The following is a 13464-nucleotide window of genomic DNA, read 5'->3' on the forward strand; positions in this document are numbered from 1 at the left end:
TAAAGAATCCCATTTTATAAGATATTTTCTCTTAGGTATTCTGACTTAAATTTTTTTCCATTGAAATTTAGTCCTAATCTGCCTCTCTATTCAATTCAATTCAACTCAATGCACATTTAAATGTGGTCCTCAAGATGATTATAGACTTCTTAAAAGGTAAGATATAATATCTATTCATTTCTTTAACAAATATTTCTATTGTGCCTACTGAGTGCCAAGTACTGTGCCAAATTTTGTGGATGTAGTGGTAAATTAAACAGACACTGTTTACTCATGGAGGCTACTAGCTAACAGAGGAGAAACATAGTTATACATATAAATATACAGTTACAATCTGAGACAGGTCTATGAAAGAAACCTACAGAGTTCCAAGGGAGAACACAATGAACAAACTCACTGAGTTTGGGTGTTCACAGCAGGCCTCTTAGAAGAAGCGACTTGAATGCTGAGATCTGAAAGATGACTAAGAGTTAGCCAGAGGATGGAAGACCAGAATTTCAGGCAAAAGTCCTGAGATGGAAAAGGGCTTGGTAGGATTGAGAAACTAAAATAAAACAAGTTTTTCTAGTATAAGAGTGGTGAAAGGTGAGGCTGGAGAGGGGAAAAGGTATAGGCACACTTTTAAATTTTATTCCAAATACAATGGGAAGCAACTAAAGAGTTTCTGAGCAATAAACAACAAAATTACATACACAATTTTCCGTACAAATGAACATGGAACAATTAGCAAAAATATGTTCAGAAAAGCAGAATGAACCTGATAGTATTTAAGATCTATATTTAGGTGGTAAAACTACAATGTAATTATTACCATGAAAGTCAAGGTAACAATTATTCTAAGGGGAGGGAAGGATGTATTCGGGGCTTCTGGGGACCGATGTTCTGTCTCTTGAGTGGTTACATGGATGTTTGCTCTATATTCGTTTGTTAAACTGCATATTAAAGTCTTATGTATTGCTCTCTCTATATAATTCAAAATAAGAAAATATGTTGTTTTCCTTTAATACAAGAGCGGTAAAGCAGTAGGGACAATGGGTACAGACAGTTCAAGAAGCTTGGTTTGGTGAGAGAGTGATAATTGCCTCCATACACATTCTCTCATTTTTATTTTCACGAATTAAGCACCCTGAGTTTTAGCTGGGCATGACACCATCCAGGGAGAGACTTTTTTTAGGCCTCTTCTGTCCTAGGTGTGGCTCTGTGTCTAAGTGTAGTCCACTCCTGCATGACAAAGTGCTTTCCTGCTGGCTGGGCTATGACTACAATCTATCTGCCTTTGACCCAGAGGTGGAAGCCACATGTTGAGAATGGCAGAGCCAAGCCCTAACAGCATCCCTGTAATTATGTGAAGCAGAAATGTCTATTCACCTTTGATTGCCCAATTACCTTTGTATTATTATGAGAATGAAATATACTTGTATCTTATTTAAGTCACTTTTATTTTTTAAAACAATTCTTTATTGTTGAAAGTATTACATATATCCCCCTTTTCCCCCTATTGACCCCCCTCTAGCCCGCCCTGTCCCCCCCTCCCAGGCCTTCAGCACCCTATTGTCTGTGTCCATGGGTTACGCATATATGCATACAAGGTCTTTGGTTGATTACCTCCCACTCACCCACCCACCCTCCCCCACCTTCCCTCTGAGATTCTGCACTCTGCTCCATGCTTTGAGTCTCTGGATCCACTCCATTCATCAGTTTATTTTGTTACTTAGATTTCACATATGAGTGCGATCATGTGATACTTGTCTTTCTCTGACTGTTTAAGTCACTTTTGTAGCAGCTTAGTCTGTGCACTGATACAGTTATGAAGGAAAGTTGAGAGATATGGTAATACCTAGAGGGGGGATGAAAGAACAGGGAAGGAATTCTAAATAATGGAGACAACAGACACGTTTAAATGTTGATGGGAAGAATTATAATAGAAGAAAAGGTTAAAGATATAGTAATGAGATTTTTTAAAAAAATGGAGCAGGTACCTGAGAAGATAGGAAGAGATAGAATACAGAGCCATGTGTCAAAGAAGTGACCTTTGACACAAAGGGATATTTGCTCTGTTTTAGAAGAAAGAGAGCTGATGGGTGCAGAGGTAGGTTATTTGTAAATATCCTGCTGAAAGATGACAGAGTTCCTATTTAAAGTCTTCATTTTCTGTAGGAAACATAAGGCATTAGGTGAGCATGGAGGGAGAGAGAACTGGCAGTCAGAGGTTTGGTAGAGTGAGAAGATATGAAACCCTTATTATGGAGAAATGTGATATTATGAGCACAAAGTGTTGAGTGACCATTTGAAGAGGGTAATCATGAATTTAGGGTACTACCAGTCTCCCAGAAAGGTGAAATTGTTCAGGGGTTGGCAGATGTAGATGGATTAGGTCCATCCAGAACTGGGATTACAGCAGCTAGGGGCAACAGCGGTGAGGAGGAAAGATAATTTTTCCAAGAAAAGGATTTTAACAATAGGCTATGGAATCAGGGTTGAATATGGAGGAACATAAAGACAGAAGGAGACTAATAGTTGAAACTGAAAAAAAAAATAGAATGTGGAAGTCTCAATGACATTGAAAAACTATTGCTCTTATTAGTAAGTGAGCTGGAAGTAAGAGAGTTTTAGTTGAATGGCGAATGTTGGAATGAATGATTCAGATGTAGTAAAGATGTCAAGTTCCCGGGAGTAACTGTGAATGTAGGAAAATGAGGGGAAGCTAAGTTATCAGGTGATAACATCCCTAACAGAGAAGAGAAATCTCCGCAGTGTGTGGTAAAATACTTTTGTCTTTAAAGATAAGTAGGAGATTATTCAGTAGAGAAAAGGGTAAGGTGAGGAGAAGGTAGAAAAGAGGAGAGGGAACAGATGTACCTGGAAAAATAAGATAAAATTCATGGCATACTGGGGAACAGAAAGCCTAGTCAGAAGTTAGGGTGCCTGGATAGAAGTTCCTGGAGAAACTGGAAAGGTAGGATGAAAATAAATTCTGAAAAAATGGGTATGAAAGTCCAAGTAGTGTGGATTTTATTTTTAAAGCCCAAGTTGTCAATCATGATGTCATAGACACTGGTGTGTAAAATGATTACAAGTAATATACATTTTTATTTTCTTTATTTTCTTTAGGGCTAATGACTTGTGAACAGGTGAATTTGTGGGTTTTATGACTTTGAAAAATTCTTTCCCATTTTGTCCTTGAATACTGTCCCTCTTCTGTTCACTTTGTTCTCTTCTAGAACTTCTACCAGATATTGGACCTATCTCTATATATATGCTAGGCAGGACAATGAATCAGTGTCAACCAATCAATGATAGGAAGACCAATAAATCAATTTTAAATCATCATAATCCTATATAATAAAAACCTAATATGTTAAGTATCCTGTCATCCAGTCATCCGTTCAACCAATCAAATATGCTAATGATATGCTAAGGCCACTCAACCACTCGCTGTGATGTGCACTGACCACCTGGGGGCAGACACTCTGACTGGTAGGTTAGCTTGCTGTTGGGGTCCAGCCAATGGGGACTAAGCCAGACATGCCCTGGAGCATTCCCGCAGTCCCTCCCCGGCTGGCCAACCTCCTGCATCCCTCCCTGGGCCCTACTGTGCACCGGTGGGGTCCCTCAGCCTGGCCTGCACCCTCTCGCAATCTGGCCTGAGGGGACCCCCCTCACCCCCCCCCCCCCACCCAGTGCACGAATTTCATGCACTGGGCCTCTAGTTTAAAATATTTGTAAATGTTAGTACTTCTGAAATATATTAAATATAAAGATCATTGTTTACTATCTCATTCTAGATCTCTGCTATTACAAAGATGAATTACCTTAGCATACATATCCAGATTCAAAGCCAAATACACAGATATTTCTCAAGTACTTTTCTCCTAATTCTAATCCATATTTTTAAGTTTCAAGACTTAATTTGTTTATTGTTCAAGTCCTGGAACAAAATGTAAATAATAATGTATTTCCATTAAAATGTGTAAGTACAGTGCAAATTAAAACTAAGATTAACAAACTTCCTTAGGACAAAGAGTTATTTTTAAAGTTTCTGTATTTACAGGGACTGCTTACCTATGATGAGCCTGTGAAGAGCACCCTTATCTCCGTTAATAGCAGCAGCATGAACTTGGGATGCTAATGAGGAGCCAGTAAAGAACAAGTTCTCTGATCTGTTCATAGTCTTCTCAGCAACTGAAGAAACCTGAAACAATTATTTAAGCCATGAGCATACGCAGGAAACATTTCTAAAAGCTGTCTCATTAGTTGGAAATAGATATATTATAAATATGGTTTACTAGAATCTGTGACTAGGATTAAAAAAATCTGCAGCCCTGGTCCTAGAATTGCCTTAATGTGGCAAATTGGGTGACCCTTTGTGCAAGTTGCTCATCTTTATTATGAAGGGATTAAATGCTCCTAAAACCCTTCTCAGGGGCTATCCCAGGGGAAAAAAAATGGGGGGGGGGGACTCAATATTTAACATTAGGCACAGTGCCCCAAAATCACAATGATTTTTAAGTTAATACAAATAATTTAACTCGACAAAATATTAAGCATTAGAATTGATATTGGGAATAAAGGTAATGACCAAGCCACAAAATAAGTATGACGTGAACTTAATTGTTAGGTCAGAATTAACCACATTTGAGTGCTAAATTAAAACCTAGTTCTTTTTTCATGCAGATAAAAGACAGAATTTTTTTTAAGGCAGAATTTTAATTTTTTATTGTTTCCTGGTTGCCCACCAGGGAAATACACCTAGCTTGAGACCCTGGCCTCAGGATCTTACTTGGAACACCACATCATTAGAATTAACCATGTTTCATTAAGGAATTTTTTTTTTCTGATTAGTAGTCTGATATGGTTGCTAGAACTATCTAGAAATGCACTATATGCTTAGGAAAATAGCGAGTTCTCTATCATGATCGTATAAGCAGAGGCTGGAATATGTCAGAAATGCAGCAAGAATTCAAGCACCTGATGGGAAAGGAAGAGGGACAGTTGCATCAATGAACTTAAACTTTCTCCCAAAACGTAAGACATTCCATCAAAGCTGAATGCCTAAATGGAGGAGGGAGGTTAAGAACTGTAAGAAACACAGGGAGTCATGGGGTTCAGGCACTCTGGAGCACACATACAGCTATTTAAAGAGAGCAGCTGTTAATGAGCTCGTTAGTAGCTTCCGAAAGGGTAGGCAAGGCCCTCTTTTGATTTTACCAAGGAGCATCACTCCAATCTTTGTGACTCCCGAGAATTTGAGAGTTTTGTAAGATAAATGATCACTACTGATGAGCTAGGACTTGTGTTGTCACTGACAGGGATTTTTGGTTCAAATGCTGCCTCAGAATGAAGGTGTTTTCTTAATTTTGGTAAAGGTCAGCTCTTCGTGTCTTTACTTTCATGGGCGTTGTGAGACACTTGTCATGTCTGAGCATGTCTGTCATGTCAGAAAAGCCACTCTCATATGCAGGCTATATTTAAGTGATTTGAGAGAAGCTACAAAACAGGGGTGGAGGTAGAAACACAGTAGAGGAATAATTGCACTAGGGCTGTAGGCTCTATTCCATTAATAATAAGCAGCGTGTCCTTTGGCTACCTCAGCTCTCAGACTTCCTATAAAATGTGAAAATGCAAAAGGTAGACCACGTTGATTCTATTCAACAAGTTAAGTACTATGGATGAAAAAAAAAAAAAAAGGCCACATGCTAACCTGACTAGTTCAGGGAAGACCTGCATGGCAGTAGTGCAAACTCAAAGACCTAAAGTAACTACAAAGGATGGTCTGAAATTAAATATTTAACTGAAAGCAGTTTATAGTGGGTAGCCATGGCCTAGGCCAGTATTTTCCCTGACAAAGATCCATTTCGATCTTTACTGAGCCTATTGTCTTTGTGCATGTAAGATAACATACCTGTGAAATGTCTGGGTCACTTGTAACTTCCCTTTTTTTCCAGACCCCTCAGGGCACAACAAATGGCACCAGGGCTGGAAACCACAAATTCCCTCATTGTTATTGTTATCATGTTAATTGTCAACTGTTAACTATGTTAACTGTCCTGTGTCCATCTATGTAAAAGAAGCATATGTCCATCATTTCACTTTTTATCCAATCTCAGAGGTTTCCCTACCCGCCCCCCCCACCCCCAACCCCATTTGCTTTCTCCCATCTCCCTAATCTATCATCAATGGATTTCATGTAACCCACTTACGTCTTCCCCTTTGATGGTAATTTATAAAAACAAGGTAAAAAAAAAACAAAAAACCAGCCATCCTCTGGAGCATTATCCCAATCTGTTGAGATTTTGCTTCCTGGCAATTGATGTCAGTTTGGCTCAAATAAACTCACAAAAATTCTTTACAGGTTTGAATGTTTTTACGTTAACAGTACCAACTATGTGCTAGGTATTGTTCTGAACTCTAATACGTGTCATTTTAGATTCTAAGTGTTCAGAGTTTTACCAGACAGGAAACTTAACTAAAGTCTTGGTTTTGCCACTAATTTTGTCACCCTGGGAAAGTGATGTTCTAGGTTTTTTTTGCTTATTTGTCCTTTTGGCTCAAATTATTACTTTAGAGCTACTGTTTTGTTTTTTTTCTGTAATCATATTTATAGATGAAAATCAAGACCGCTTTAATTATAAAATGCAAAGGTATCGTCATCACTACTAATTGTAAAACAAGCCAGTGTAATAAATGGTCTAATAATTTATAACTGTACAAAACTAGTGGAGCTGTAGTCACAAGCAAGGAAGAGTAATTCTGATTAGGACTAAAGGGCTGGTTGGTTGCGTGGGAAGGTCTCAGAGGCTGTGACATTTTAGATGAGATTCCAGACAGAAAAGAGGTGAAGGCCATTCCAGGCGGCAGGAAAGCTGGAGCAAAGGCAAGGCATAGGGAGAACCACAAAAAAGAAGAATGCATCCAGGTACTTAGTCGTGATTGGTCGGCTACCATGTGGGGCAGGTGACCCGGCTGAGTGTTTGTAGCTGAGACCAGAGAGCGGAGGCCACGTGAAGATCCTCAACTGGCTAATGAGCTCCGTCAACTGTGTTGTGGGGAGTGACCACGCGTTAGCAGCGCTCTCCCGCTGGAGCTTCTGTTTACAACGTGCTTTCCCATGCCATCCCGTATCTACTCCTCATCCGCGCCCGAAGAGACAATGAGGGATGCGTCGTTAACTTATTCAACCGAGGCCCCCAGAAGTGGCTCCGACTTAGCAGGCATGAGCGCGGAAAGCAAAGGCAGCAGGCGGGGAGGCCAAGGATGGAGGCTCAGGCCACAGGTCAGGCCAGGAGGACCACGAGTCTCAGGCAGGGGCCACGGCGGTGCGATTGGAGCTTCCCCAACCAGGCACCCTACTACTCACCCTCGCCTCCGCCAGGACTCGCGTCCCGGGGGCGGCTCCAGGAGGCACGACCCCCACTGGGCCGCCCCACCCGCCAGGAGCCAAGACCGTACCTACATCCGGCCGGGGCAGATCCCCCACTGCGCTAAACCTAACGGGGTCCCTTTGAAGGCCGCTGACTCTGGACCGCACACCCTTCTGGGAATTGTAGTCCCCATCCCTCCGAAAACACCGGGTACTCCGGCTCTCCGCCCTTTCTATCCCACAGAGCCTCGCGCGCAGAGAACCCCGTAGACCTGGGCTGACAGCCTGACGGGAAAGGAGTTCTGGATGCGCGATGACGTGCTCAGCGGAAGTGGTCAAGGACTACGTTTCCCGACGTGCTCCGAGGTGGGCGGGACCCGGAAGTGAGGGTTGAGAGGCCTCTCTGGAAGTTGTCCCGGGTGTGCGCCGCGGGAGCTCCGGGTCGAGAGGACGGGGTGTCGCTGCCGGGAGATTCCTCCGCTGCCGCCGGCCCCGGGAGCCCTGCCCTTTCCTAACCCAACCCCACCTTACCCAGTCCCAGCGGCCAACGCCTGTCCCTGCCGCGGATCTCAGCGTTACCATGAATCCTGCCGTCTTCCTAGCCTTCCCCGACTTGAGATGCTCCCTGCTGCTCCTGGTGAGTGAGGGGAGGAATGACAGACCCTTCGACAGACGCGCGGACGGCGGGAGGCCGTCGCCGAGGGGGAACACCTCGGTCCCTACCCCTGCGTTCCTATCTTTTTCTTCGGTGGCGAGGAGTACACCCTCCGCCGCCGCCTTCACTCTCGGCATTCGTCTGTCCACTTTCCAGGCCCGGGGTCCCCGAGGCCTGAGAAACCGCGGCCGGCGCTTGGGACCCATAAACGGGAGAGTTAGCCCCGGGGAAAGGCTACGAGGGAGGATCACAGCCGGGCTCGCTCCTCCTGTGCCCGGAGTACGGAGGTTGTTGTCTCGGGCGCGAGGGCTCCTGGACCGGGCGGTAGCCCGAATCGCCAAGGACGGGGGGTAGACCGCTGTTGTTCCCGCTCATCACCTCCTTTCGGAAGGGGTGAGGCCCGCACTTGCTGGGGTCGTGCGAATCTCGCCCCGGAGCCCTGAACCGGTGCCCGGGTTGGCAGGGCTCTCTGTTGTGGCTTGATATGATTGGCTGGGAACCCGGAACCGGAGGCTGGCTTGGTCTCCAGTGGGGAATAAAGGTTGGGGGCTGAGATTACTTGCAGCCCGGGGCCCAAGACCTCCCTCAGTGTTTGTTACAGCCCCTCTCCCAAATGTAAGCCGAGTTGTTGTTTGGGGCTCCTGATTTGCGGGTGATCACATTTTTTTTGCACCCGTATGCACTCATTCCTGAACTCCTCCTCCTGCTCAGCTCCATCCCATCCTATAAAGGAATCCTTCCTCAGTCCCCTTTCCTCCAGAGTTCATCGTGAGTGTGCAACCCAAGTAATCCATCCATGCTGCAGGTCAAGTTGAGACAAAAGTGAAGGGCTAACTCCATATGGAAAAAAGTGACATACCTTTAATTGCGCTGTTATATAACATTGGAAAAAAACTAATTGCAAAATTTTTTAAAAATATAATTTTATTTCAGAGAAGAAGGGAGAGAGAGAGAGAGAGAAACAGAGAAACAGAAACATCAATGATGAGAAAGAATTATTGATCAGCTGCCTCCTGCACCGAGCCTGCAACTCGGGCCCTGACCCGAATTGAACTGCAACCTCCTGGTTCATAGGTCGACGCTCAAGCACTAAGCCACGCCGGCTGGGCAATTGTGGATTTTTCAAACACCAAATTTAAGATGGACATTAAGTCAAAAATCACTTTCTTTACAATTTAAAAAAACATGATTAAGCCACTCAGAGGAAATCATGCTGGTTACCAGGAGAACTGAGACTTTAATCAGGTCTCTTGACTTACAGTGCTTATTTCACCATAGTACATTACATTTTTTATATTTGTGTTTAAAATAGTTTCCCTTCCTCCCTGTACCCTTCTTCCTTCTCACTTACCTCTGTGATTTACAAGTCATACATGAAAACCATATCCAGTATTAGCTTGAACCTTTTCAGTGGAAAAGCACTATAAAGAAAACTAAAGGGGCAGTATTTTTGAGAACTAAAAACTGTATATAAATGTGTTAGTATTAAGTGATAAATGATAAAGTGTCTTATTGCCACTATACCACAATGAGTGATTTCTGTATATAGGAAAATATTCTGTATAAAGTTGATTTTTGGTAATTTCATTATACACTGTGGTTCTCTTTTCCTTCTCATTGTTATTAGAGGCCAGTCTCTTTTTAAGGACACTAGATAATGTTATTTTTTATATCCATATAGTGGCCTGAAATATGAGTTGTCTGCCAGAAATCACTTTTCAATTACCAAAAAAAAAAAAAAAAAAAAAAAGCAAAGGGAAAAAAATCTTAAAATAGTAGAAAGAAAAGTTGACACTGAATAGAAAGCTATATCAGATGTACTTGAAATGGTATGTTTGATTGGAGAGCTAAGTTTAAGAAGGAGCAAGAATTTGTTTTGAAATAATCTATGCTTTTTATAGAAAACCTACAAATCCAGTTAAAGATAAAAGAAGGAATTTTTTTTCTGGTAATTCTAAAATCTAGTTAACATTTTGCATATTTATCTAAGTAAATGTAGAGAAATAGAAACTTAGAAATCATTTTAGAAAATACCTGTAAGATTCATGGGCTGGAAAATAAAGCCCAAGAAAAAGTTTAATAAACAAGGATTACAAGACATGCTAGATTCAATTCAAACACAGTGTTTACCAAAGTAGTTTTAGCAATTTATACCAGTTAGCAAATATTTGTAAAATATCTGTCTAGTCGTAATGAGCTATTTATCTAACTGGAAATTATGTCTCAGTGATGGAATTCGCTTACTCAGTGCCTGTTTGAAAATATGTCCTTTATCTTTCCCAATGTATTTTATTCCTCCTCCCTCACTTCTATCAGATTTGTTTATTCCCTCCCATGTACAGCCGCTGAGTATTCAAGTTTCCACCTAGCTGAGGTCATCATTTTTTCCTTAAGTAGCCTGTTCTAAAAAGCCACATATTCTCTTACTACAATAATTTTTTTCAGGCAAACTGTACCTCAGCCCTAAAGGACTAGATCTATCCAGACTTAGTGGTGTTCATAAAATAACAACTGAAACATGTAATCCTAAACTTTTGTAGGCAAGTGGTTTCCCCTGATCTCAAAGGCATTTTGGAACATCACTCTGTGCCTAAAAAGCTCATTGTGGCCCTAGCTGGTTTGGCTCAATGGATAGAGCGTTTCAGCCTGCGACTGAAGAGTCCCAGGTTCGATTCCTGCCAAGGGCAAATGCCTGGGTTTCGGGCTTGATCCTCAGGAGGAGGTGTGCAGGAGGCAGCCGATCAATGATTTTCTCTCATCATTGATGTTTCTATCTCTCTCTCCCTCTTTTTTTTTTTTTTTTTTAAATAATTTTTATTTCTTAAAGTATTACAAAGAGTATTACATATGTCTCCTTTATTCCCCCCCTTGACATTCCCCCGGCCCCTACCCCCCTCCCCCCCGGCCCCGTGTCTTGTGTCCATTGGTTAATCTTATATACCCTCTTTCTTCCTCTCTAAAATCAATTAAAATATATATATATATATATATATATATATATATTTTAAAAAGCTCATTGTGATCATTTTTTCCCTGGGCATAAATACAAAATTATAAAAAATGTACACATACAATGATATTTACTGCAAATCTTCAAATATATCCTCAGGTAACTTTTCTAGAATTATATTTCTTGGATCCCATGGCATGTCAGTTATTTAGGATTTCTGATACATTGTACCAAATTGCTCTACTGAAAAGTCTACCAATGTGTATTCCTACCAATGGTGTATGTGTATTCTTCCTCATACTAAACAATCAGTGGGTGTTTTGTCATATGTGCCAATTTAGTAGTCCAAAAATGGTATCTGACTTAAAATTTACATTTATTTGATTACCACCAAAGTTGAATATTTTTTCATATTTATTAACCATTTATATTTCTCTATGTGTATGTAATGTAAGTGTTCACGTTATTTGTCGCCTTTTTAAAAAAAATGTTTACTTTTTACATCCTCAAGTTATTCAGAATAGAATAGTAAATCAGATAAGATACAATTTGAGGACAATAGAAAGTGTTATTACTTTGTTCATTTACTGTCCGTTCAAGAGGTAGCATAGTGCAAAAAATCCTAGACTAGATGTTAGGGCATCTATACACAAGTTCCATATACTTAATACTGTAACTAACCTAGAATAAATCACCTATCTAACTTTTTTGTAAGCACATTGAATTTAATGATTCCGTGATTCTTTGTGTAGTCTATCTTGTATTTCAAAAAGGAAATTTCTCTAACTCCCCTAATTAATAGAGTTACTATTTGACTGGGTATTTCCTCCAAAAAAAAAAAGTCTGCTAGCTTTTCAACATGTTGCAGGTCTGTGCCCCCTCACTCTGTTATTCAGGGTAAAGAAAAGCATCCTTTGGTCACAGCTCCTCTGATATTGGCAATTGCTGTGTTCCCTTTCATCTAACCAAGTAAGTGATTAAAAATAGTTGTACTTTTCACAGCCTTTATTGATCTTTAGTCTGCCTTTCATTCCATAGAGAGGCGCTTTCTGTGACCTAGGCTGCAGAGACTTTTTCATTGGTATTTTTACTTTCCTCCTGTTACTTGAATGCCTGTTTGCTATTTTCTATGAAGGAGAAAAATATACTTGATATTCATATCATGCTTCCAAGAAACTTATAATTTGGTGGGGTAGAGAAGATGTGTATGTCAATAATTAGAATTCCAAAAGGGAAGTGATAGGTGCCCTAATGTACTTGTAGAAGTGGGTTACAGATCTTGCTGCTACATAGAAGTGTGGTTGTGAACCTAGGCATCTGCATCACCTGGGAGCTGCTTCTAGCATCCTCACACCAGGCCTACTGAGTCAGAATCTGCAGTTTAACAACATACCCAGCTGACGCATATATACCCATTATAGAGGACAGCTGTAGATGTTTAAAAGAGGCATTACTTACTTGTCAGTGGGAGAATAGGAGAAGTCTTCTTGAAAAAGATGAGAGTAGGGCCTTGAAGGGTTAATTTTGAGTCCTGAATGGAATGAATAAAAAGTTCAATAACTTAATAAATCTTTAACATGAGTACCTGTTTTATTTTGCTTTTTTAAGAAGTCTGCCGTCTGGCTTGCTGACATGGCCAGATGTCAGAATTGGCCCTAAAGAGTCTTGCAAACCCTTTGGTGAATTTCCATGAGAACAGGTTATTATTTTCTTAGCCAAAATAAAGATTGTGGTCTTTTAATGGATTCTCACAGCATTCCAATTACTCCATTCAAGAGAGGAGGGAAAAATGCCACTTTGCAGAAGTGTCTTGTGTAATACTGTAGATCTCGGGTCTTGGTTCTGTCTTTGAGGAGATTACAATCAAGTTCTAACTGCTTTTATTCTATTGGTGATGTTCTTAAGACCTCTGTGATTTTTCCAGCCCTGTGATTTTCTCATTAAGTAGAACCTTGAGCATTATATATGTGTCTAACTTTTAGTCAGTTGAATTTGTAGACATGAACATTGTTAATATAATAGTTAAAAGCAATGAAAATAAGGAAGAAATCATCTCAGGAAAACATTCTAGTAGTATATGAGCTAAGGAAAACCGTTGGGAGAATAGTCAAGTGCCAGTTCTTTTTCCTTGAGATTATCAGAATCTATTCATGGGACTTTTGATAATTGGATTTAAGAACTTTTTTTAGAAAAAGGTCTTTAGGAATCAGAAGAATTTTTGACCCTGGTAAAAGTAATTGGGGCCCTTTTTATTTTTGTGGGACTCTCCCATCAGTGTCTTGCTCAGTTCAGTAGTCAGGAAGGGATATAAAAACCATGCAGTTATAATGACTGACGTTAGAATTGTCTAGAGTTGTGCTGTAAATTTAAATTTATTAAAATTAAATAAAATATAAAGTTCCATTCCTCAGTTACAGTATCCATATTTCAGGTGCTTAATAGTCATGTAGCTAGTGGCTGCTGTATATATCAATACAGATTATGGAACATTCTGTCATT

General features: G+C 40.6%; 2 protein-coding genes across 2 annotated transcripts in view; one reads left to right on the forward strand and one right to left on the reverse strand.

Moving 5' to 3' along the window:
• Positions 1-7575, reverse strand: part of INVS (inversin) — a 119469-nt gene extending 111894 nt beyond the window's left edge. Inside the window, exons 1-2 of the mRNA XM_070431063.1 lie at positions 7358-7575; positions 4063-4192 (exon numbers count right to left, since the gene is read on the reverse strand). Coding sequence (XP_070287164.1) covers positions 4063-4168 — 106 coding nt within the window. The 5' untranslated portion in view covers positions 4169-4192; positions 7358-7575. The remainder of the gene's footprint in view (positions 1-4062; positions 4193-7357) is intronic.
• Positions 7576-7770: 195 nt separating this feature from the next.
• Positions 7771-13464, forward strand: part of ERP44 (endoplasmic reticulum protein 44) — a 64352-nt gene continuing 58658 nt past the window's right edge. Inside the window, exon 1 of the mRNA XM_070431069.1 lies at positions 7771-7997. Within this exon, the coding sequence (XP_070287170.1) occupies positions 7941-7997 (57 nt within the window). The 5' untranslated portion in view covers positions 7771-7940. The remainder of the gene's footprint in view (positions 7998-13464) is intronic.

This window comes from Myotis yumanensis, unplaced genomic scaffold (assembly GCF_028538775.1).
Source record: "Myotis yumanensis isolate MYYU_CA2020_CCGP unplaced genomic scaffold, mMyoYum1.0.hap1 SCAF_12, whole genome shotgun sequence".
NCBI lineage: Eukaryota > Metazoa > Chordata > Mammalia > Chiroptera > Vespertilionidae > Myotis > Myotis yumanensis.